The following is a 27,121-nucleotide window of genomic DNA, read 5'->3' as shown; positions in this document are numbered from 1 at the left end:
AGCAGTAACATATTCCACAAACTACTGTACAATTTAAATCTTATAAATGTAATTTCATAAAACATTACATGAAGATTCATGCTGGCTAATATAAAAATCCCACACATTATTTATGGTCTGAAATACTTCATGAAAGCTCCTATACTAAAATGATTCCTTTAGTTAAGAAAAAAACAAACAAAAACCTCAAAATGTTTCGCAACAAAAATTTTGTGTTGTTAATCAAAAATATCCAGATTAATTCAGCAGGCAAAACTGATTTTACAAAAAAATCCAGGATAACATTTTTCAAATCCACTTTTATTTACTTTTTATTGTTCACAAACAGAACTTTCCCCACACTACATTTCTTGCAGCTATCAAGTCACTTGATGTTGGCCAGGTACCATTTTATTCCTAAAATTGTTGGCATCAGAATATGAGTTAACCAGTGTTAAATCCATAAAGTATTTACATAGCACAGTACATGAAGCTTTAGACACTTGGCAATGAAACCACTTGAGGAGAGGTCCCTCATCCTACATGCTGGGAGTCAGGTGTGCTCCAGTCCCTGGCTGACAGCTGTACACTGGGTCCCAGGGCAGCAGAGGCAACAGGCAGTTACTTTGGAGGACACTGAGCACTGTGATCTGGAAGCACATGATTACGTTACCCCAGTACATGTACCACGCACCACCTTTCTCTGGCAGTCTCGGAATTCTACAACGGCAAGTCCAGCTGATAAAAAAATGAAGACAAACACAACATGTACTCTGTGGCGAAATCCTACTCATACTATGCATGTGCTGTGACTTTGAAGGCAACTCGTCCCAGAAACTTGTCACGATCATCCTGACTTTTTAGGTTGGGTGATCCATCAATTTTGCACTCAACCGTTACTTCTTGCTTGGTACTGTTAGCAGGAAAAATGACTTGGGCAGCAACGAGTGGCTGCAGATAGCCCACCTGGTAAATAAAAGAAAACACATTATTTGAAATCTCAGAGTAGCCTTCTGTACTTTTTTCTACCAGAAAGATTATTATTATTATTGTTAGAGATTTATTTTTTATTTGAAAGGCAGACTAAGAAAGAAGGAGATACAGAAAGAACTTCCACCCACTGGCTCACTCCCCAACTAGTTGCAACGGTCACAGCTAAGCTGATTCAAAGCCAGGAGCCCGGAGTTTCTTCTGGATCTCCCATGTAGATGCAGGGTCCTGAGGCAGTTAGGCCATCATTGACTGCTTTCCCAGGACACAAACAGGGAGCTGGGTGGGAAGTGGAGCAACCAGGGCAAAAACTGGCACCCATATGGGATCCTGGTGTATGCAAGGCAAGGATTTAGCCAATAGGCTAACACACTGGGCCCTATTTGGTTTTTTTCAAAGTCATACTTTGATTCTTACTGATAAAAGTGTTGAATTTTCATCTAGGCACTGCTTTGAAATGCATACCAAAGGCTGTGCTTTCTGGGCCCAACAAAGTGACCTACTGGCTAAATCCTCGCCTTGCAAATGCCAGGATCTATGGACACTGGTTCGTGTTCTGGCTGATCCACTTCACATCCAGCTCCCAGCTTGTGGCCTGGGAAAGCAGTCCAGGACGGCCCAAAGCCTTGGGATCCTGCAACCTCATGGGAGACCTGGAGGAGGTTCCTGGCTCCTGACTTTGATCAGCTCAGCTGTGGTTGCTGCAGCTACTTGGGGAGTGAACCAGGGAATGGAAAATCTTTCTCTCTGTAAATCTGCCTTTCCAATAAAAAAAAGTCTTAAAAAGAAAAGCTGTTTCCTTATTTTTTTAGAATTTTATAATCGTGCCAAAAGCAGGGAGCTGGAATGGAAGTACAGTAGCTGACATGAACCGGAGCCCATATGGGATCCGGGCACACGCAAGGTGAGGATTTAGCCACAGAGCCACTACACCAGGCCCAAGCTGCTTCACTTTTGATCTAGCTCCCTGCCAAATCTCCTGGAAAAGCAGTGGAAGACAGTCCAAGACTTGTCCAAGACGGTCCAACTCTTGTCCCAATGTGAGAGACCTGGATAGAATTCTAGGTTTCTGGCTTTCGCCTGGCCCAGCTCCAGCCACTGGGGGAATAAACCAGCAGATACAGCTCCGTGTCTGCAAGTCTGCAATTTAACAATAACCCTCTTTTTTCCTTTTTATTTACTTTTCTTGCAAAGTCAGATACACAGAGAGGAGGAGAGACAGAAAGGAAGATTTTCTGTCTGATTTACTCCCCAAGTGGCCGCCAATGGCTGGAGCTCAGCCATCTGAAGCCAGGAGCAGGAGCTTCTTCCAGGTCTCCCATGCAGGTGCAAGGTCCCAAGACTTCGGGCTGTTCCCACTTGCTTTCCCAGGCCACAAGCAGGGAGCTGGATGGGAAGTGGGGCTAAAGGGATTAGAATTGGTGCCCATATGGGATCCTAGTGCTTTCAAGGCGAGGACTTTAGCAGGAAGGGCATGGCGTCAAACTGGAAAGGCAGGTCAGATTTATGAAAATACAAAGAGAAAAATCTTTCCACTGGTTCACTCCCCAAACCACTGAATGGTCGGACCCAAGCTGATCTGAAGCCAAGAGCCAGGAGTCTCCTCCGGATCTCCCTTGTGGGCACAGAACCCCAAGACTTTGGGCCATCTTCTACTGCTTTTCCAGGCCACAAGCAGGGAGCTGGATGGGAAGTGCATTTAGCTAGAGCACAAAATGGCACCCACAGGAGATCCCAGCACTTACAGGGCAAGGATTTAGCCACTGATTATTGTGTCCAGCCCAAATAAATAAATCTTTTTTAAAAAAAGTATAAGGCCATGACTGAAGAACTACTGTTGGTTATAGATTTCTAAGGAAGCAACAGTATGGCATTATGGACTAAGACAACACTTTTACTTTCACTGTTATCACTCAGGTCAGTGTTGCAGTATAGTGGGATGGGCCTCCACCTATTGTAGTTAGCATATGGGTTCAAGTGTTGGTTACTTCACTTCTGATCCAGCACCCTATTCACATGCCTGGGATGGCAATGAAGGATGGCCCTAATGCTTGGGCCTTTACACCCATGCAGGAGACCAGAGGAGGCTCTGGATCAGCCCCGTTCCAGCCACTGCGACGATTTGGGAAGTGAGCCAGATGATATAAGATCTCTTTTTCTCTCTGAATCTTTCAAATAAAAACAAACAAAAAAATACTATTGAAACAACTGGAACAATCCAATATGGTCAAAATACACTAATAATAAATTACAATCACATTAAGTCAGTATCTTTATATTCAGAAAATACACATTCAAGCATTGATTTTAAAGAAGCATCATGTTGAGCCTGATGCAAAAGTTCAACTGGCTAATCCTCTACCTTCAAGTATCAGGAGCCCACATGGGTATCAGTGCTTGTTCTAGATGCTCCACTTTCCATCCAGTTTCCTGCTTATGACATGGGAAAGAAATAGAGGATTGTCTCAAAGCCTTGGGACCCTGAACCCTTGCAAAAAACCCAGAACAAGCTCCTGGCTTTGGATCAGCTCAGCTCTGGCCATTATGGCCATTTGGGGAGTAAACCAGCATTTGGAAGATCTTTGTGTATTTCCTGCTCTCTGTAAATCTGCCTTTCCAATTAAAAAAAAAAAAAGAAAAGAAAAGAAAAAAATCTTACAAAAAACAGTCCTGGGCCCAGCACGGTAACCTAGTAGCTGGGGGTCCTTGCCTTGCACGTGCCAGGACCCCATGTGAGTGCCAGTGCATGTCCCAGCTGCCCCACTTCCCATCTAGCTCCCTACTTGTGGCCTGGGAAAGTGGTCAGGGACGGCCAGGTCCTTGGGACTCTGCATCCATAGGGGAAACCTGGAGGAGGCACCCAGCTTTGCATCAGCCCAGCCCCAGATGTTTAAGCCACTTGGGGAGTGAAACAGCGGATGGAAGATCTTTACTTCTCTCTATAATTCTGACTTTCCAATAAAAATAAATCCTTAAAAAACAAACAGAAACAAACCAAATACAAAAATGAGTCGTAATGGTTCAGGAAAAGTAAATACACTTAAAAGAGAAGTAATTTCAGATTAAAAAAATTTTTTAGTTCCCTAGTTTTACTAAATAAGCACATACTACTTTTATAATGAAGATGGTATTTTGAAAGTTATTATCCTTTCATTTGTCTGGTAGGGCTTTTAAAAGTGTGTGTTTATTGCCTCTCAATTTGGGAGGCTGTGAGGCAGGGAGGGAGAACACATGCTCACAGCAGTGTCAGGTCCCAAGTTGGTGCCAGTGGCCTTGGGATGGAGACTAAAACCAGAAGTTGGCAACCCACTCCAGGACCCCATGTGAATGGTGGGGACCCAACTCTGTGGCCAAAACCTTTTGCTTCCCATGATTATTAGCAGGGAAGTCTGGAGTGGAGCTGGGAATCAAATCCAGGTGCTGAGATGGGATGTGTCTTTACTGCTTGGCCAAACTGTGCTTGGGTTTTGTGTTCTGAATCACAGATGTGACATCATTTGTTTTTTAAAACCCAAACAGCCAAGAGCAAGTATCACATAATAATAACCCCTAGGGCCAGGCACAGTGGCCTAGTGGCTAAAGTTCTTGCCTTGAATGCACCGGGATCCCATATGGGTGCCGGTTCTAATCCCGGCAGCTCCACTTCCCATCCAGCTCCCTATTTGTGGCCTGGGAAAGCACTCGAGGAAGGCCCAAAGCTTTGGGACCATGCACCCGTGTGGGATACCTGGGAGAAGTTCCTGGATCCTGGCTTCGGATCGGCAATCATCGGACGGAAGATCTTCCTCTCTGTCTCTCCTCCTCTCTGATCTGACTTTGCAATAAATAAATCTTAAAAAAATAATAATAACCCTTAAATACTTACATGTAATTTTTTTCCATAGTAAGGAAAATATTTTAAGTCTATAGTTCCATTATTAGGATAAGTTGATATGGCTGCTACATTTTCTTCCTAGAAGTGAAAGCAAAAGAAGCTTGTTTTAGGTCACAAAAAAGGATTAAAAACGTTTACCTAATTAAAGGAGCAGAGTATGAACGGTATGGGAGAGAACGACACCACTATTCCACCTGTATTATTTCCCAGTATTTCTGACTGGAGACTTGCTCGTCTTAATAATAAGTATTAACCATAAGCCATACTGATTCTTCTTTCATTTCCTGATATGACCCAGACTTTTCTTTAAGAGTCCCTTTTAAGATGCAACAGGTCGTTCTCGTGTCCTGTCTAAAATCTGCTTCCCAACACCTCACAGCTTATCCACCCAACAGCAGGAATACAGTACTCTTGGGACTGCTATTTTGGAGAAATGAATAAAAATTGTTTGCTGTAAGAAAGTATGGCCACCACGAGTTGCCAGTCCAGAAAGCAGCATTCAGGTGTGGAAGTCAGCTCATAATCATACTGACAGGAACTACTGGCAGAAAACGTAGGGTGTTCCAAACCAAACCCTTCAATATTTTCAATATTTCAATATTTTCCATGAGTAAATTTACAAGGGCATACAAACCAGTACTACAAGTTTTCTGAAATTCCATATTAACAACAACAACAACAAAAAAAAAAAACCCAAAAATTGTGCCAAAATTTGATCACAATCTGCAATTCAATTTACTCATGCTATTACTCATGTCTAGTATTCTTACTGAAAGATATGTATTTATGAACATTTCATGGAATGTATTTAGCACCAACTTTAGCACATCAACTTGTACATGAGAAGCACACCACAGAGAGTAGGAACAGCAGTAGGTTTACTAAGCACAAGTTACACTAGGATGTTCCTAAACCCTTCAATGTTAGATTTGAACAACTCTCTTTGGAAACAGAGAACAGCAGAGAAAAGCCAAGAAACTGCTCTCTGGAAGAGCCCTCCTCTGCTGCTTCTCTGTCATCACTAGGAGGCCGAACGCACATGTCCATGGGAAGGGCGATCGCAGAAAGACAGGGTCACTGCCCAGAACAGGTAACAAGGTCAAGAGGAGCCGTTTTTACCTACTACTAAAACATCACCCTATATTTGTATTCCCTAGGTAGGCAAAGAAAGGCTTAAAATTGAAGCAGTACTTAATACTGGAGAAAAAAATCAGCCACTGTGGTATTGCTTATGTTGAACCTATTTTACCTTAGTATATGAGCTTCACAAAAACGTGGAGCTATTCTCCCAACTAAAAACCTTCAAGTTATAGTTCACTGGGCACTTCCTGTTGCCAGACATTTCACTCAACCTCATTGAGGCCCAACCAACCCAAAGGGATCAGTCTATTCCAGAAGAGGGGCCATGCACTCAAAGGTCACCAGGCGACAGTCTGAGCCAATCTTCTTCTAGGAAGGTTGCCGTCTTTAAAAAAAATTTATTTACCTTCAAAATTTTAATTACTCAAGAGTCAGACAGACTGATAGAGAGCTCCCCGGGCCAAAGTTCAGAGCCAGAAACACAACCCAGGCTTCTCATATGGGTGTCAGGAAGCCAAATACTCGTGCCTTCTAGGATGTGTGTTTCATATTAACACAAACCGGAAAGTCCGCAGCCAGACTGTTACCGGCATTAATCAAAACCAGGCACTCTGATAGAATCAGCAGTCACCAAGTTCTGCTGAAAATATTTTGTTTCTTTTACACAATTACCCATAAAGAACTTGCGCATAAACACAAGCTGTGCTAATCTGTGATCATCTCTGGGTAGTATTTTTTTTCTTTCAATTCTAGTTTTTCTTAAATGAAGCATGCACACTGAAAAATAGCAAATGTTATTTCCAGTGTAAATTTCAGAAACATGTCCTGTCATTAATGTTTTTATATTTATATTTTCTGCTACTATAGCAGATAGACTTAACAAGTGTAAGACAAAGCACACACACAATAAAGATGAATGTGTCAACCAAAGAACTAAAAGACCACTTGACACAGACAATAGTGTAATAATAATTTAAATGCTTCCATCTGTTCCACACGGTCACATCTCTAAAACATGGGTAATACCTGGCTCCTCATTTATAGCTAGCCTAGGAGTAAAACGTAATTTTGTGTTACAAAATTCAAATAGAATATCACAACTAGATAACTCAACAACTCTACTTATTTGGATTATTTTATGTACCTTACACACATTTCTTCAAAGCAAGGATAGCAAACTGAAACCCAAAGCATTGGACCTAGATTTTCATGAACATTTCCCCAACTATCCTAGAAGTAAACAATCTATCATATAAAGAGAAACATGTATTTAGAACCCTCATGAAAGAGAGAATTGGAGCTAATACTAGTCCCAAGGCTCCCCTGAGAGAATGAGTATAAAGGCCTTGTCCTTTTGGCCTGACTGTGCAAGTATGCTCCTTTCTGGTGACTGTGGCATCCTAGTCCCACCATTTTAAGCCTTAAGCAGCCACCTCACCTGCAAAGGAAGAGTGTGCTGTGTACAGGTACCCTGGCACAAACAGCCTCACTCCTCAGGAACAATTTCTACCAAGAAGATTTGCAATCAAGTCCCAGATCATGAAGAACTGTACCGTGCTGCTTCTACGTGTACCCGTGGTCATAATCTCACTTTGTCTTAAGAGCTGACGGTATATGTTCACAAGATTCTTATCAGAATTTGTCCATCTGTTAACTTAAGGTGGCATGTGTTTTTAATTAATATTCTGGTTCTAAGGTTGCCACTGAGCTGACTAGCTTAAGTAAAGTGAATTGTGTATAGTCACAGTTCAACACAAGAAATCATAAACTTACAGGCTGTTCATTCTAAACACTGAAAATATATTCTTTAAAAATTAGTTAAGGATGTTTTACAAAGCAGGCGTTTTCAGAGTATAGGTCCTGCAGCATCAGTGGCAACAGTAAACTTTTGAGGACTGGGCACCTGGTAGGCACACGTCATTCTGAAACATGACCAAATCTATGAGCCAATGTGTAAGAAGTTGCCCCGCCCCTCAAAAAAAGTTCATTTGAGGTTATGAATTACACTGCCACTCAACACTGTTTCAATCTAAACGTAACTTTAATGCAACATCTTAAGTAATGCACATCTGTCATAAGTTGGAGTTAATTTTTAACACAACGATAAACTCCTCAGAACTCTTACCCATCTTTTACATATTTGTCTTAGTTGCATTTGCAGCATGGAGAGAAAACAAAAGAAGTTATGATATGAAAACTGCACAGCACTTGAAAATAATCGTAAAGTAGGCCTTCACAGGGGAGAAAGACAATGACTGATTCTACCTTAAGGAAAAAGTACCATATTTCATTAATCTCAGATGGCACTGATAGCTTGCCACATTATCATCTCCATGAACTATTAAAGAAAAAAAATGCACATCAGCATTAACACACCTTCAATTATAAGATTAATCTTAACTTTAGTGTTACTGATATGAGAACACGAAAATCAATGTTAGGAATTGATATCTTTCAGATAAATAAACTCTAAAAAAAAATTGATGAAATATGGCAGTTGAGTATGAAAAGGCAACATGTGTAAAGACAAAGGGAAGACATATTTTGGATGATCAACAGGAAACAGAATGGGTTGTTTTCAAGATAGTTGGGGCAGAGGTAGGATGGCACAGTAGCCTACTGGCTAAAGTCCTTGGCCTTTGATGTACCAGGATGCCATATGTGCAACATTTTGTATCCTGGCTGTTCCACTTCCCTTCCAGCTCCCTGCTTGTGGCCTGGGAAAGCAGTAAAGGATGCCCAAAGTCTTGGGACTCTGCACCCCTGTGAGAGGCCCAGATGCATCTCCTGGCATCAGATCAGCTCAGCTCTGGTCATTGCAGCCACTTGAGGAGTGAATCAGTGCATGGAAGAGCTTTCCCTCTGTCTCTTCTTCTCTCTATAAATCTGACTTTCCAATAAAAATATCTGGTGGGATTTTTGACTAAGAATGGCACTAGTGAGGATGTTGAAAAAAAAAAAAAAGAAAGAAAACAGGCAACCTCATTTGATTTTTAAGAAACATGAAAGCTTTAATGAAATGACAAAAAAAAATTATACCAACCTTTGGAATACATTCTATCCTTGGTGTTCCTTGGGGCTTTAATCCAATGATCTAAGATGGAAAACAACAATGGTTACTTTAAATACCACAGGCACTGAGGAACTCCCACTTTGTTACCAGGGACAAGGGATAGAGGGTTGAAGTTAACACCAATTCTGTTACTCTCCCTTTCTTTTTTTTTTTTTTTGAGAATTAAAATGAACTTTTAGTATAATTACTAAAAAACTATTAAAGTACTAATAGAAATTCTTAAACCTGTTTACATGAACAAATAGTTTAAACTACATAAAAATGGTAGAGGTATAAATTGCTCTTTATGAATATGATGGTCACAATCCCGGTTACAAGGCTCTTACCCAGCCTTGCCATATTTCACAGCTACCCACCACACAAAAGAAATATGCTAAGAAGAATTGTGTTCTTATACTTTCAAAGCACCAACCAGTCCCATGTAACGAGGCTACTTTCACGAATACAGTAAACAGATATTACTCATTTATTTCAGGAATAGGGCATGTTTTCTACCAAAGTCCACGTGGACATTTATAACATCATCACAGGTCACACAGAATTATCAACTTAAAAATTATCCCGCTATAGGCTTATCGAGCTTTGAGTCCTACCTGTGGTCACCTTCAGGGCCCTTTCATGGCATCCATGGGAACAATGTTCCCTGCCCCTGATCTATTCTGTGAGAGGACTTTCTGGCCATTCCAAATTCATAATACAGTTTACATGCTGCATGTTTTTAACATGTAAATACTCTTTCCAAAAAGAAATAGTGCTTACAACCTAACAATACTGATGGTAATAACCAGCCTCACCAGTAGAGTGACTTTGGGACTGTGCTGGAATCCAACTGTCTGCTAGGCTAGGCACACACACCTCACAATTCACCCTTTATGACCGAGGCTGTCTAGGCCAGTACGGTCACACGCCAAACTGCAAGTGCAGCCTGAATCTAGTCACTGGAAAGCACTGTCATGAGAAGGGAAACCTTACAAGGTTGGTCCTGTGAGATTTTCAACAACCTAGATGTTGTGGATTCCTCTGGCAAGTTGGGACTACCAAAGGCATCAAAGTAAAATTTCATCTTACAAACTAGATTATATAGTTTCACACTGCTTTTGGCTCCATTCTGAATTGCTGAATCAAGTCTAAATCCCACTGATATTTGCTGAGCTCTGGACCCATACCAGGCAGTGTTTTAGAAGTGCTCCAGCTGCTATGGGACAAGGTGCAGACTGTCATTGTTCCCAGCCTTCCAAAAAAACAGAAGCAGAGGCTGGGCCACTGTTTACTCCGGACAATTCGGACATAGTTGATTCTCTACCCAGAAAATGCTTATTTAGCAGCGCCAATTTCAAAAGATTCAAACCTTATTTTTATTAGTGACAGTACCAGTTAGCTTACTGATAGTGATCTTATAAAAATATGCATGGATTTGAATATCTGGTATCAAATATCTTTTAGTCATTTTACTATGAGCTTTTTGAAGCCTCCTTTGTATATCAACGCATAATCTTAGGAGGTATACATCAGTTTAAGAAACTGCCCTACTTCAGTGACCAGGAATGACTTTACTCTTCAAGGAAAACTGCTTTGTGGCACAGATCCACAACTACACACTGAGAGTGCAGCACATTCTAGGGGTTAAGAGTCCCTTTACCAAAGGGACTGTGCAAATGACCTTAGTCCATTATTACTGTCACATGGAACATGAGTCTCACTTTGCTAAGAGCTACACAACTCCAGACTTTCTGAGAAGCAGCAAAATGCTGCCAATTTTGCTGGAACCACAACATTCCACTGAACCCACTAGAACATGATTTTATTTGTATTTCACTACTTAACTACATGTACAATTTACTACAAAACTATGCTTTCCTAATATTCAGAAAAAATTAAACACTTGCCCCCTGAAACATCAGTCTAGATATATGTATGCAAAAGGTATAAAGTTACTTTGATTCCACAATCCATGATTAATCCAGGAACTAATCTTTTTTCTATTAACTCTTCCCCAAATATCAATAAATATCACCATTAAGCTATCCAATAAAACATTTAATAAGACAATAACGCAAATCAAAATAATCTAACAGTTGTCAGCTCAACAAGCTATTAGAAAAAAGCAGCAGCAGCAGAAGCAAAAGATGTACGTACTCTGTTCATTTTCACAAGAATACAAGGGTTTCCTTGGGCATAACCAAAGGAAGGGTCATTCAGACCACTGCATGCTTCAAGTAAGGAAACAGGAAACTGACAAGCAGTGTAAGTTGGACCATTCTGTTCAAAGAGTACTCCGCCAACATGACAGTCCGTGAGATTCTTCTGTTCTTCTAAAGTATATGCTAAAAAGGAAACATGTGTGTGTGAGGTCAGCCCAAACACATATTAAACACAACCACCAACATACATCATCCTCTGAACAATGCTCTTCAAAGATAAACCAAGTAATGCCAATTACTTTACAACTTGGGGAAAAGAATTTTAAATTTGTTCCTTTAGCTTTTTAAGATTTATTTATTTTTATTGGAAAGTCAGATATACAGAGAGGAGGAAGACATAGAGGAAGATCTTTCGTCCAATGATTCACTCCCCAAGTGAGTGCAATGGCTGATGCTGCACCCATCCAAAGCCAGGAGCCCAGAGCCTCCTCCAGGTTTCCCACACGGGTGCAGGATCCCAAGGTTTTGGGCCATCGTCAACTATTTTCCCAGGCCACAAGCAGGGAGCTGGATGGTAAGCGGGGCCACTGGGACTGGAAGTAGCTCCCATATAGGATCCTGGAGAGGGCAAGGCAAGGACTTTAACCACTAGGCTACCACGCCAGGCCATGTTCCTTTAGCTTTTAACATTTAGCTAGTGTTCTAGTTTATGGCATTTCAACAACCGTACAAACTGGACTATAAATCAAATCTCTTAATAGCAGCCCAACCCACAATATCATCTGAATGCTTCCTGTGTGAATGACCCAAAAAGATATAATGGCGAGCACATAAAAAGGCTTTGCTGCTGCCTATGGGACACAGAGGCTAGTGGGAAAGCAAGTTGAAAAAGGAGCGTAATGACATAGGATGCCTGCACAGCCTGCATTCAGTGGGAATGGTATACAGCTAAAGCTGAGGTTTGTTATGTATGTGTAAGCTGGAGGAAGCATCCAGATGGAGGCAGCCACCAGACTGCACAGTCTGAGGGTTGCAGGATTCTTCCAAAGAGCAAGAAGTGGGATGTCATCCACAAGAGGTGGATTGTTTATAACCACCTGTGACTGTCAGTGTTCACATATAACTGTTATTGGTACAACCCATAATCATCACTGTACCTATATTAGGGTCCCAGGATACAAGAATTAACCTACAGTGAAAAGTTATTCTTCTACATGGCTGGGAGATACTCCAGTGGAAGCACGATAGACTTGGAAATATTCACGATGGACACACATTACGATTCTAGAGAGGAGAACAGAGGGGAAGGGAGGGGAGAGCCCACTGCCAACTAAATTGTATCAAAAAACAATAGAAATTATATATTAAAAAAAAAGTGGGATGTCAAAGGGTGTGCTATGGACTCCCTCCATGAGGCATGATGGAAAGAAAGGTTACCACTCCCAGACTAACCCAAGAATCTCATTCGTCTCAGAAAAGCCTAAAATAAGAAAAACAAAATAACCAGAAAAGAAATCACCCTAAAGCAGAGATAGTTTGAACAAAATATTTTTATATTTTAAACAAGAAAAAGGAGTTCCTAAGAATCAACGAGCGTTGCCTGACCCAGCTTCCTGTAATGCACCTGGGAGGCAACACATGGTGGACCCAAGCACCACAGGAGACTGGAGCATTTCCTGGTTGCTGATTCCAGTCCGAGCCAGTCTAGCTGCTGCAGATTTCTCTCTGTCTTTCCCACTTACTCCATTACTCCATCTTTTAAATAAATCCTAAAACAAAAAAAAACCCCTCAAAGTTGAAAATCTTTCACAAAGTTTAAGAAAGCAAAAACAGAAAAGAAAAACAAGAGGTCCAACAACCAACTAAAACAATAGTTCTAGACAGACAGAACCAAAAATTTCAACTGAAAAAAAAATATAGTAATAGAAGATAATTCCCCCTAAACTGAAAAACTTGGTCCATCCCCAAAAGATTTAGTCAAATTCCAACTAAAGAGTAGAGACTAAAACCCAGACAGAAAATTTTAGAACACTCAAGAGATACAGAAAATTGAAACAAACAAAACCCCCAAAACCTTGCATAACAGCAAAAATAAAAGAAATTAAAATTCTATGCAAAACTTGGAAGTGGAAAGATTCAAGGCCTACATTTCATGCCTTCAAAAGTTGCTTCAGAATGCATTCCATCAAGGACAGAAGGAGGCAGGAGCCAAGAGAGTGGTTCCAACCACGGAAAGCAATGAGGTCTCCAGGGTAAAAGCCGCCAGCTGAAAGCTACACAGTCATCAGCACAATGGTAAGACTCTAGAAAGGAATCTTCCAGGAAAGAACTTCAAGAGGCTACCTCAAATGACAGTTTACAAATAAGAGAGAACAGTGCCAGCCAGTTAAAGGGTTAGATATGAAAGCCATAATTACAAGATATAATATTCACAGACAGGAAAAAAAAACACAACTAAAAACAAACCAAAAACCTTAAAAGCATGAAGTTATCTTATTGAATAGTACTATAAATTGTAATACTATCAAACAACCTGTATCACATGCAATAAGATATAGTGATGTAACCAATGAAGCAACAATCAATGAGAGACAGATTGCCTGTAATGTAAATCAAAAAACTGAAAAGACTGATATGTTTTTAATACCCTATGTTATTCTGCAATGTGTCGGCAGAGCAGAAAAATCTTCCAACTTCTCAGAGTGTGAGGAAGATGTTAAGTATAACCTATCAAGACCGTTAACAGGTAACTTTCAGACAAGCAAACTCGAATCTGCATTAGACATTAGCAAAAACCATAAAGACATACAGTGGGATCCAAGAGTGATCCTGACAACCTCTTTTTTTTTTTTTAAAGATTTATTTATTTTTTATTACAGGTCAAATATACAGAGAGAAGGAGAGACAGAGGGGAAGATCTTCCATCTGACGATTCACTCTTCAAGTGACCACAGCGGCCGGTGCTGCGCCGATCTGAAACTGGGAACCAGGAACCTCTTCTTGGTCTCCCAAGCAGGTGCAGGGTCCCAAGGCTTTAGGCCATCGTCAACTATTTTCCCAGGCCACAAGCAGGGAGCTGGATGGGAAGTGGAGCTGCCGGGATTAGAACTGGTGCCCATATGGTCCCGGTGTGTTCGAGGTGAGGATTTTAGCCGCTAGGCCATGGCTCTGGGCCCCTGACAGCCTCTTAATAGGAGGTCACATGCACAGAGCAGGGGGGTACCACAGAGTGGAGGAAGAGGACAGGAGGAGGCTTGTATCCCAATCCTGGAGACTCCCGGATCCTCACCAAGGACTATCAGTACGGGCACCAAGGACTATATCCCAACTGCCAAGGAGACCACGGGGACTTGGAGTGCCCTCGTAGGCCGAAAACTGGTCATCCATTACCTATCAGATCTCCCACATGGGATGGAAGAAGTCCAGATCCTTCCTCACAGGATCTAATGTCATCAGAAAAACAGCCAGGAGCCCTGAGTGGTCCTCAAAAACAGAACAGTAAACTTCCTTCGGGAATCGGGAGAGGAGCTTTCTCTTGTCCTTACTTGGTTCCAACTTTGGCTCCCCACCCTCTTGCAATGAGGGTCGCTCTGGAGCCTCCCCCTCCCAAAATTAGATCAGATAGACAGAGACCAGTAGGAAAAGCTTAGAAGAGAGGAAACAGTCAGCTTGGACTCACATATACCTTACTAAATAGGACACAAAGACTAGTTACTCCTAAGGTATTTAAGATTTCTCTGCACACCCCTCCTAAAACTGTTCTGGTCCACAGAATACCCCATCTTGCTTGACAGAAAAGGCAGAGAACTTGATAAAGGCCTCTTAGAATCGACACAATCGAGCCTGCTCTAACTTTCTGCCCTTCATCTTCTGCATCTCTCCTTCGGCTCATAGCACCCAACGTCTGCTTCCTTGACCCACACTGAACACGACAAACATAAGCCTCAGTGACCATGTGCTGTCTGCCCCCTGAGCTCTGTGTTTCCTAGATCCCATTTTACCTTCAGGTTCTTCCCAAGGGTTTCCTTTCAGTGAGGGCTTGCAGACATCCTGCTGAAAACTGGAACCCTCCCCAACTCTCCTTTATCTCCCTCTTGCAGAGCATGTATCATCATCTAACACACCACTAGACCATAAGCTCCACACAGACAGAATCATTCTTTTGTTCATTGCTGAAACCTAGACAAGTGTTTGCCATAAAACAGCCCTCAAAACAAATAAAAAAACAAAGCAAAAAACATTGGGGCCGGCTCTGTGCTACAGCAGGTAAAGCCACTGCTTACAGTGCTAGCTTAACACAAGGGTGCCAGTTCAAACCCCAGCTGCTGTGTTTCCTATCCCTTTCCTTGCTAATGGCCTTGGAAAGCGGCAAAAGATGGCTCAAGTCCATGAGCCCCTGCACACATGTGGCAGACCTAGAAGAAGCTCCTGGCTCCTGGCTTTGGACTGGCCCAGCTGAGGGCATGGTGGCCATTTGGAGTCAGCACTGTGGTACAGCAAGTTAAGTTACCACCTGGGATGCCTGTATTATATAACAGAGTATATCTTTCCCAACCACTACCAATTGAGCTTTCTGCTAATGCTCATTTTGGGAGACCCAGTGGAACTCCTGACTTTAGCCTGGCCCAACTGCAGGCATTTGGGAAAGGAAGGAACTGCTTGAAGCGTGCTCCCATCCCTGTCTCTCTGCCTTTCAAATAAACAAGTAAATTTTTAAAAAAAATCAGTAAATTCTAAGTGTATCAGGGTAGAATAATATATGACAAAAGCTAAATGAGCAAGTTTGATGGACAGGCGGCAGTGTCTTAATGATTTTGGCAATGGAGTCCTACTAGTTCTGGCAGGAATTATGGTTATGTGACTAAGATGAGGTGATAAAGAAGCAACATGCCAGGCCTGTAGTGATTACTCATGTGAGTGTTAATATTATTTCCACAAATGAGCAGAACAAGCAAAATAGGAAAAAGCAGGATAGAGTGGGTACTGAAGATTAAAAACTGAAAAACAACTCACAGATTTTAAATAAGACACAGACCTATTTTTTAAATGATAAAATTCTGTCTCCTACACTAGTATACAAACACAGGCATGACTTTTTACGTAACACCTATTTTCTTCAATAAATCTTTTTTTTTGTTTGTTTTTGAAAGCACACACAAATATTGTGTCCAGTGAACCCTTAGTGTAGTTACTGTAGAATTAGAATAGAAAAATCAATCAACTACTAATTAGGCTTAGGCCCAAATATTTCTAAGTCAGACTAATTACTATAATGTAATTACTACAAATACTAATGTAGATGCACATCCTCTCAGTGGTCTGTGTTCAACAGGAGGAGATAAAAAAGGCACAACAGATGCTATGAATGCCATTCTAAAAAGTATATCAGAATTTGGCACTAGAGTTCACATGCTAACTAAAACCTTTTATCTAAGAAAATATACTTACGCTTTAGAAAACTCTTAAGGTCTTCAACGTACTCTCTGTAGGATTCTGGATCAGACGCACTGAATGTGTACTCCAATGCACTCAATGGTTTTGGATAAACTGTAAGTCCTATAATGAAATCAAAGACAAAGAGGAAACAACCTATATCAAATTGCCTTCTTTCTTAAAAAAGCAGTTGTCAGTAAATTATATGGAAAACGTTTACAGGAATGCTCAAAGTATCAATAACTACCCACGTCTACCTTGTTATGAAGACATCAAAAATTAAACAGTAAATCTTCAAATTCATTTCAGACGTGATCAGTTGAAATCTCCCCTGAAACTAATTTGCTAAAGTGAGTTCTTAGGTTTATTACTTTAAAATATGTAACTTTACAAAACTGGTTCTTTTTTATTTTTAAAGATTTATTTATTTGCAACAGATTTACAGAAAGCTTTTCCATTTGCTGTTTCATTCTCCAAACAGCCAGAACAAGCTAGGAGTCAGGGGCTTCTTGGCTCCTATATCCCAGGACTTGAGAGCCATCTTTCACTGCCTTCCCTGGCACATCAGTAAGAAGCAGGATAGGAAGTGAAGCAGAGGGATGAGCCAGAACCCAGAATGGATGCCAATATCACAGGCAGTGGCTTATCTACCATGCCACTTAACACCTGTTCCTACTCTGACCATTTACTTTCATTTTCCTTCATCCAATATTTTTAGGTTTTCCCATTAAAAATTCTTTTGACATATAACTATTTTACTTATTTATTTGAGAGAGAACACGCTCCCATCAGCTGGTTCACTTAGCATATGCCTTCAATGGCCCCAGCCTGTAGTCAGTCAGCAGCAAGAAACTCAGCAGGTCTTTCATGAAGGTAACAGACACTCATTTAAGTCATTACTGCTACCTTCTAGGTTGTACAATAGCAGAAAGGTGGAGTCAGGAACTGGAAGTGAGCCACCTTTGTGGCATAGCAAGTTAACTAGCCACTGTGAACACTAGCATCTCATATTGCAGTGCTGGGTCAGGTCCTGGTTACTCTACTCCCAATGTGTCAGGTAAAGCAGTGGATAATGCTCTGAGTACTTAGGCTCCTGCCATCCATGTGGGAAATCAGATGGAGTCCCAGACTCCTGACCTCAGCCTAACCCTGTCCCAGCCTTGCAAATAAATAAAATAAATATATTTTTAAAAAAGGTATCAGAGACAGGCACTCAAAATATACTTTCTGGCATGGGATGCAGGCATCCCAACTGCTAGGTCAAATGCCTGTCCCCAGACTGTGCTAGTTACTATTAATATGTAAAGAAAATCTTTAGGACATCAAAGTACCTGTCACCTTTGTAATTAAAATATGACTAAGGAACTTGGAGTATAACATTCAACAATTAATTCCACACCAAGAATTGACAAACATTTATTTAGGCCAAGTTAACAATATTGAACTTGTAAAAAGTGCAAGCATATTTCTGTAGAAGGAAAAGCTCCCAACTTTGTTTTTCTTGTTGAAAAGATATTTGATTATTAATTCAGCTTTATAGTTTAAAATACTTACATTTCCCACATGTATTTATTGTGCATTACATACACACAGGTGCACATGTGAAGCACTTTTAAGTACTGTAACATATTTTTGGTAAACAATTTTCAAACTTTATTTGTTTAACAGGTAGGGAAACAGATAAAGCCATGTATCAACTCATTGCTCAAATGTCCACATGGCCAATGGGTGGGAGAGGGAACGGGTGCTGACACCAGGTTGGGAACTGGGATTTCAGGTCTCCTACCTGGGTCTCAGCAATACAACTATTTGAGCCATAAGAGCTGCCTCTCAGGGACCTCAATAACAGGGAGCTGCAGCCAGGGATCAAACCAAGGTTCTGTGACAAGGGATGAGAGCATCTTAACCACTATAGCAAACATCTGTCCCCTACCTAGTTACTAATTTTATTTATTTTTATTATTTTTAAAAATAATTTTAGAAAATAGTTTAAAGCCATGTATTTTAAAATGTTGGGTAGGTTTTACTGCTTATAAATGTAATGTAATAATAAACAGATTTCAGTATTTCTGAAATACACCAGAGTGTGTTCAATCATAACAAAGTCACACAACTCGTAATTATTAGGGGTGGGTCTTGTCCCTGCGTGGGACGCCTGCAGCCCACAGCAGAGGGCTGGTTTGATCTCCTGCTACTCTGTTTTCTATTGAGCTTCCTGCTAATGCACCTTAGAGGCAGCAGATGATGGTCTAGATGAAATCTCTGGTTTCAGCGTGGCATAGCTCTGACTGTTGTGGGCATCTGGAAAGTCACCAGATGGGAAGTTCTGTCTCTCCCTCTTTCACTCTACATTTCGAATAAAGCAATAAATTTTGAGTAACACTGAGAGACTTAACAGAGCAAACAGAAAATGAAACTGACCCTCTGCTGGATGCCTGCTATCAGATCCCTCTTCCCTAAACAGAATGTTCCCTTGTACAGCATCTCTAGCAGCTGCTTCCATCTGGGGGGATTATACACACTGCACTTCTACTCACTGTTTTTCCCTCTAAAACGTGTCAGTAGTAGTGGTAAAGGTTAAAGTGACTGTGCCCCTACCACCTGTAACAGAGACTGGATTGAGTTCCAAGCACTTGGCTTAAGCTGTTGTAGACATCAAGAGTAAATCAGCAGATGGGAGTTTTCTCTCTTTTCCTTTACCTCTCAAATATGAAAACAGGGCCAGTGTTGTCATGTACCACATTAATTTGTCCCATGGAATGCCAACATTCTATCCATACAATTCCTGGCTGATCTGCTCCTGATCCAGTTTGCTGCTTATGTACCTTGAAAAGCAGCAGATTACCCAAGTACACGGGCCCTCGATCAGCCATGTGGCTACTGGCTTCAACCACCATGGCAACAGACAGAAGATCTTGTCAGAGTTGTGCCAGGAGTTTCATCTGAGTACACGGGTCCAAACACTTTGCTTCTGCTGCTTTTCTCAGCCTACTAGCAGAGAGCTGGATTAGAAGTGGAGCAGCCAGGATACAAACTGACACCTTTATGGGATGCCAGTGTCATTGGTGCCAGCTTTAGCTGCTATGCAATAATGCTGGCACCAGGAAAATGGCAAATGTCTCTCTCTCTCCTTTGACTTTTTTATTTTTATTGGAAAGTCAGATGTTTTACAGAGAAGGAAAGACAGAGAAAAAGATCTTCCATCCTCTGACTACTCCCAAGTGGCTCAACATGCACAGCTGATCGGATCTGAAGCCAGGAGCCAAGAGCCAGGAGCTTCCTTCAGGTCTCCTACATAGGTACAGGGTCCCAAGGCCTTGGATTATCCTGTTTTCTCAGGCCACAAGCAGAGAGCTGGATGGCAAGCGGATCAGCCAGGACACAAATTGCTACCCATGTGGGATCCTGGCGCAAGCAAGGAGAGGATTTAGTCACTAGGCTATTGCACCAGATCCATCCCCTGCCCTTTTAAATAAATAAGAATTTAGAAAGCAAAACTTACACACAGCATTCATAAAAGTCATTCATTATTCCATCAAACTTGGTTTCTTTCACTAGAATTCTCAATATTCTTCTCTGTGGACTCCTGACAAAGGAGTCACGATTTATCAGCTTTTTGAAAGTAAAATGTCTTTAAGTCAATATGCAAATATTAAGCAAAAATCAAAATGTTTACATTACCCAACATTTACCTTCCACCTGTTTTAGCAAACAATTTATGGCTAAGATAATATGAATCATTAAAAAAAAAAGCTGTAACAACAACATAATTACCTGGACTAGGAATCTGATCACGGTATTTTGGGACCTCGTCATTCAGAGTCTGAAGCATAACCCACATCGTAAATGTGAAGAGTGCAGCCAGAAACACATAAAAAACTAGGTAGAAGAGCAAGATCAAACCTGTAAAAAAAACAAAATGTATGGGATGTTTAAGCAGAATAAACAAACCAAGTCAATATTTTAAGGCTAGGATCCCAAGCTTTGCCATGCAAACAGCCAAATGTCGCCATATTCAAGATTCTTCAACTCGCCCAAGCAAGTTGTCTTTCAGCACAAAGTCCACCCCAAGACCAGCCTTCCTCTGGTACTTCAAAGTAGCTTCTGCTGCTTATATTCTGGTTCAATCAGAGCTCTAAAACCCCAGGAAAGAACATGGCACGGTAGCACAGTGGGTTAACCTGCTACCAGTGATGCCTGCATCCCACATCTGAGCGTCAGATTGAGTCCTGGCTGCTCCATTCCCATCTAGCTCCCTGCTAATGAGCCTGTGAAAGCAGCGGTAGGTGGAACAAGCAACTGAGCTCCCACCATCCGTGTGGAAGACAGAGACGCAGTTCTAGGCTCCTGGCTTTGGCCTGGTCAGCCTTAGCCACCGAGGCCATTTTCAGAGTGAACCAGTGGATGGGATGGAAGATGTTTCTATCTCTGTCTCTTTTCCTTTCAAATTAATTAATTAATTTAATTTAATTTAATCTTTTAACAAAGATGTATTACAGAGACAGAGAAATCTCTCATCCACTGGCTTATTCCCTAGATGGCTATAACATCCAGTATGGAGCCAGGAGCCAGTAGCTTCTTCAAGGTTTCTCCATGAGTAGCAAGAGCCCAAGTGCCTGGGCCATCATTCTCTGTTGCTTTTCCCAGGCTTATAGCAGGGGGCTAGAATGCTGGCTTCTCAAGCAAGTGAATCTTTAAAAAAAAAAAAAAAAAAATCAGCACACAGCAGCAAGGTGTTTCCCAAAATGATTTTGATGTTCTCTAAAAAGAAAAAAAGGATGATTTCAGGTGAGACATAATTCCCAATACTGACAAGCCAACAGAAAAGAGTTGGCACATTAAACGCATATTTCAGACAATAATCATTTTGGCACAAATGATTATAAAAGTGAGTTAAATTAAGTAATAATGAGAAATATGCTAAGAAGGCACAATCATGAAACTGGTGCTCCATAAAGTTTAGGAAACACTGATCCAGTGCAAGGACTCATGCAAAACTGAAAAGCAAACAAGACCAGATACAAGCCCATCACTCAGTGGAACTTTGTATCTCTCTGCTAAGCACAAAGCAAGATCTGGCACACACAGTTCAGCATCAAGGGCCTGATCTCATCCTTCACAATCCGGAAACACTAAGTTATATCCATCCTGGACAAATTTATTTTGGGAGTATCTAAAGTAAATCATTCTGTTCAAATGTCTATATTCAAAGTTCTAATATCAGAAGTGTTCATCACAAAAACATCACAAGGGCTGGTGTTATGGCATTGCAGGTTAAATCCTGGCCTGAGATACCAGCATCCTAGAGGACAGTGCTGGCTTGAATCTCAGCTCTTCTGTCTCTCATTCCGCTTGTCAATACACCTGGCAAAGTAGCTGATGATGCCCAAAATATTTAGGCACCTGCCACCCATGCACGAGTCCTGGATGGAGCTTCTGGATCTTGGTGTCAGCCTGAACCAACCCTGGCTATTGCAGCCATCTGGAGAACAAAGCAGAGGATGAAGGGGCTCTATCACTCTACCTTTAAAATAAATTAAAAAATTAATCTTAAATAAATTGTTTCTCCACTGGTAAATGAATAAATACATAGTATATATTCACAATGCATTACTATTCACACAAAAACAATATTCGTATATATTGCTTTAAAACCTTGATTTACACTTAAAAGCGAAGAATATTAAATCTCCAGATAAAGCAATAATAAATAATACTTAAATTCAAAGAGCTAAAATCACATCAACTTTATTTTCTAGCCCTCATAACCCACTTGTGTGTGTTTGACTAGTTCAAGCGGAGGGACTAGGGCAAGGGTTCCTAAGTTAGAATATATGGAATCCTGCTGCCCCAAAAGGATTTGACTTCAGGGTGCCCCTAGAGTTCTGAATAATATTTCTGGATATATTCAGTATTTCCCTGTGGTGAATGGCTTCATTTTCTTCTAATTTTCAAAAGACACCAAGCAGACCGCAAAACACATTGTGCCAAAAGCCAGACAACTTATTTGTCCATTGCAGGCCAGGACCCCTCCCGTCACCCCACTCCCCAACACACACACACACACACACACACACATACCAACAATCCCTTAGAACAATTTCATTTCAATGTAGATTAGCATTCCACCTGTCTCCCCAATTACCAGGAGGCCCAGACAGAGAGCGAGAGGACAGAAGGAAGAGAGGAGGACAGGATGTCACCTTCAGGCAGCATCACTTCCCTATCACATTCTGTGACCCTGTTGCAGAAAAAGAAAGGGAAGACCAGTATCAAAGGAGTAATCCATTTGCCACAACCAAAATGAAACACATGGCAAGTCCATAGGCCACCTTCAATGAGATACAGAATTTCAATGAGATACAGAAAAGCTTGCTTTCAAATCTAGATTTTAAGGAACTTAAATGGATAAAATCCTTTACATTGTAGATCATGCTCTATACTTTCTACACATGGCTACTTGATAGTAAAGTTCACTTGCAAAAACTGCAAAACAAAGAGCATAACAGCCAGGTGGAGCTGCTATGGTTTGAATTTGATGTGCGTCCAGAACTCATGCAGAACTGTAAACTTCAAAATCATATATCAATGAACTGAGAGTGGAAACTTAATCCAACTAGTGTTTAGGAGGTAGGCTATATGAGAGACCCTTAGGTCACTGGGGGATGGGAGGAAAAGGACATGCGTTTCAAAGTAAATTCTCATAAGAGGACTGTTATAAAGGCTGGGGTGGGGTGGGGTGAAGCTTAGGTTTTGCCTTGTCACACGACCCTATCTCCACACACTGCTCTATCATTGTCATCTGTGCTCTCGCCAATTGTCAAACCAACAGGGCTGCACCATTGTAGAGTTAAAAAAGAGTCTCTCTTCCATATGTAGATTGTCTTAGACACTTCATTTCACTGTAGTAACACAAAGCTAACACAGTGGTCACAGTATTTTTAGACTCATGCAATAACTATTACACTGGAGATGTTTGGGAGGCTGGTACTTTGGTCTAGCAGTAAAACTGCTGCCTACAACACCACTACCCCATATGTTCAACAGTTTGAGTCCTAGCTATTTTGTTTAAGATTTAAATAATGTTATTGGAAAGTCAGATACACAGAGAGAAGGAGAGACAGAGAGGAAGATCTTCATTTGCTGGTTCACTCCTGAAGTGGTTGCAATGGCCAGAGCCAAACCCATCTGAAACCAGGAGCCTCATTTGGGTCTAGCACTTGGCTGCAGGGTCCCAAGGCTTTGGACCATCCTTGACTGCTTTCCCAGGCCACAAGCAGGGAGCTGGATGGCAAGTGGGGCCGCCGTAACACCAACCAGTGCCCATATGGGATTCTGGCACATGCAAGATGATGACTTTAGCTACACTGGGCGCACTATTCCACTCTTGATCCAGCTCCCTGTTAATTAATGTGCCCGAGAAAGCAGTAGAAAATGGCCCAACTGCTTGACTCCTATACCAAAGTGGGAGCATTAAAGATCAATTTATTTTTATTTGGAAGGCAGAACTGCAAAGTGAGGAGAGAAAGGAGGAGAGATTTGATGCCAGGAGCCTGGAGCTTATTCAAGGCCTTCCATGTGGGTGCAGGAGCCACAGGGCTTGAGTCACTTTGCGCTTTGCCAAGTGATAAGCAGAGTTGGATCAGACATGCAGCAGCTGGGACTAGAACCAGCACCTATGGGATGCCAGTGCTACATGCATGGTTTAGTCTACTACACCTTGCACTGGTCTTTAGTAGTGTTTTAACTTAAAAATGATATCACGATACCATTTGCAAAATTTCAGCCACAAATTTCAAAGAAAAAAGTGTAACTGAAATTTACAGTTTCAATGTAAAGAAATATATAGTCAACTAAAAATCTGAAACCTGATCTGCTTTCTAAGTAACTATTATAAAATGAAAAAACTACACGAACATGACATTTACAAAATATGTACACAGGGCCTAGTGTGGCTTGGTGGCTAAATTGCCTTGCAAGTGCCATGTGGGCATGAGTTCATGTCCCGGCTGCTCCACCTCCCTGCTTGTGGTCTAGGAAAGCGGTAGGGGATGGCCCAAAGCCTTGGGACCTTGCTTCCACATGAAAGGCCCAGAAGATCCTGTATCTTAGTTTCACAACCAGCAGACAGAAGAGTTTTCTCTCTGTAAATCTGTCTTTCCAACAAAAACAAAAACAAAAACAAAAACAAAAAACCCACACATATCCCTGTCTAAAATTGGATACCATGTACCAATGACCCTCAGGAACAGGTAAATAAGTTATTTCCAGCACTGTAGAGTTTTTGTTGCTTGAATGAGATTCTTTTGTGAAAGCCATTTTTAAAAACTAAGGGCAAACATTTGACAAGGTGGTTAAGACATGGATAGGATGACTGCATGCCATACTGGTATCCAGGTCCAATTCTAGCTCTCTCTTCCCAACTCCAGCATCCTGGGCCCAAAAGCTGGGCTCCTGTCCAAGATGTAGGAGACTCACACTGAATACCTGGTTCCTGGGCACTGGGGAGGATTTAAGTCTATGACCTGATAAGGTGTACGTGATCTGTATCTAAAACAAAAACCTAGTTCACTTACGAATGTGAAAGACCGTAACAGGGGTAGTGAAATTTTATAAACCTAACTCCTTTCTATGACCAAGAGAAACAACAGCAAAAAACAAAAAACAGGAGTGCCCTGCACTGATCTTGTCCAGCGGTAAAATGGCATGTCAGTTATATGAGTGTAGTTTGCTGAAGGGTTATCCCAACAAGGGGGACCTAACTGGGGACACGTTGCATTAGTCATGGGTAGTATATATGGAATTTGTTTAGTGTGCCACATCTGCCTTGGTATGAGCAGTTTAGAACCACTGCCTCTGCTGGGAGCACCAGGGGCCGGGATGGACCCAATGCTGTGGCCATGGCTACAGCCATCGTGACCATGCAGTGAGCTGGGCCTGGGCCTGCCTGGGCTCAAGAGGTTTCTGCCTTCCTGGTGAGTACGCTGGGAGAGAATTTCTTGGGAAAATGACGGGCCTAGGCTCCACCAATCACCAACATCGTGCAGGAGATGGGACCAGGGAGTGCGACCTTAGAGTCTGGGTAAGCAGAACTTCTGCTGTGAGTGCCTGGGCCAGGTTGGACACTTGCGGCCGTGGTTACAGCCCCTGCGTCCATGTGGTGAGCTGAGCCCAGGCAGACAGTGAGCCTTTTGGCATCAGGCTCCGCCTACTGGCCTCTGGGCGGCAAGCTCTGCGGTCATGAAGGTATGGAACTGCTGCCTAGGTATGTCCATGTTGAGACCACTGCACATGTGGATGAAGAATCAATCCTCAGGGTTCCCAAAAGCAGGGTAACTTCTCCTTGAAGGTAAGCGAGAGTACTGAGACCTGGTGGTTTGGAGGAGAGAGACCAGAATATCTGTATGGGTCAGATTGATGCACCAGCTCACTTTTGAGTCCTGTGTAGAACTTGTTATCACTGAACAATGCTGACCACCACATACCAGTCCATGTGAAAGCTGTGGCTGGGGGCTTGTCTAAAAGGGCCAGATCCTAGTACCTAACAGAATGTTGGATCAGGGGATGGCTCACATTAGGTAGGGCCATGACACCAACCAACACATGAGAGAACCATTTCTGGGGGCAGATTCTGTAGGGGATGTGTGGGCCAAACCCTGTGGAAACATCAGTCCCACTGGTTAGCTCAAGAGTTGGGGTGGTGATGGGATGAGCTAGGTGTGACCATGGAACCTGCCATCACTCATGGCAGGTAAAGGAATCGGCAACAGTCTGGGCAGGTCAAGGCAGCGGCATCCGAATGTGCATCCTAAAACAGGGTGTGGGGTGGGCTGGGCTGCAACATTCACCAGCTTATACAAGGCCAAATGGAAGGGCAGACTATGCAGAGCACTGGCCTAACACCCACTGGCATGTATGAGATCTGGGTCTAGAAGTGAGTCGAATGGGGGAACTTGGGAAACTCCCCTAATGGGTCACAACTGTCATTGATGATCACATGGTCCAGGCAAGAGGGTAGAGCAAGCTGGGCAAAGTAGCTGCAATGGCTGGCTAATACGTGGGTTGGTTATGGAATGGGGTGGACTGAGAAGCCGAGCAAATGTTAGCTCACAGGCAAGACCAGAAATCAGGCTGCAGCACAGGTCATGCCAAGCTAGGTTTACATGAGCCAGGGATGCTAGGCCACAGCATCTAAGGCAAAGGCTAAAATCTGTGAGGGGCTGGGTCAAATCAATCACTGGCATGTGCGCAATCTATGGCTGGGAACAGGCCTGGTTGGGGAGCTAAGAAGGCACCCTAGCTGGGCTGGGGTTCCCTTGGTGAGTGCAGGAGCCAGAGTGGGGGCTGTGTTCTGGTCTGGATATGGCTGCAGTGTCCCTTGGCTGCACAAGTGTGGACTGGGGCTGAGCGCACAGAGCCGGGCTAGACTCCAGCACCATTTGGTGCTCTGGAGGACCAGAGTAGATGTTGGACAGACTAGGCTAGGTCTCTGCCCATACTGAGCCATGTATGTGTCTGGCTATGGATGAATCGTGCTAGGCTGAAACATCC

At 42.2% G+C, this 27,121-nt stretch overlaps 1 protein-coding gene across 2 annotated transcripts in view; it reads right to left on the bottom strand.

Moving 5' to 3' along the window:
• Positions 1–284: 284 nt before the first annotated feature.
• The window catches only part of ATP1B3 (ATPase Na+/K+ transporting subunit beta 3), a 43,910-nt gene continuing 17,073 nt past the window's right edge, over positions 285–27,121 (bottom strand). The window contains exons 2-7 of one of the 2 annotated variants that reach the window (XM_040974720.1): positions 20,345–20,473; positions 16,586–16,693; positions 11,133–11,320; positions 8,967–9,017; positions 4,835–4,921; positions 285–945 (exon numbers count right to left, since the gene is read on the bottom strand). In XM_040974720.1, coding sequence (XP_040830654.1) covers positions 775–945; positions 4,835–4,921; positions 8,967–9,017; positions 11,133–11,320; positions 16,586–16,693; positions 20,345–20,473 — 734 coding nt within the window. In that variant the 3' untranslated portion in view covers positions 285–774. The remainder of the gene's footprint in view (positions 946–4,834; positions 4,922–8,966; positions 9,018–11,132; positions 11,321–16,585; positions 16,694–20,344; positions 20,474–27,121) is intronic. The other variant, XM_040974721.1, reaches the window with a different exon arrangement.

The sequence above is a fragment of the Ochotona curzoniae genome, unplaced genomic scaffold, assembly GCF_017591425.1.
Source record: "Ochotona curzoniae isolate NIBS_2020 unplaced genomic scaffold, NIBS_Ocur_1.0 contig_2599, whole genome shotgun sequence".
Lineage (NCBI taxonomy): Eukaryota > Metazoa > Chordata > Mammalia > Lagomorpha > Ochotonidae > Ochotona > Ochotona curzoniae.
The sequence above is the reverse complement of the archived record's forward strand: the minus strand, read 5'-3'. Positions and strand labels throughout refer to the sequence as shown.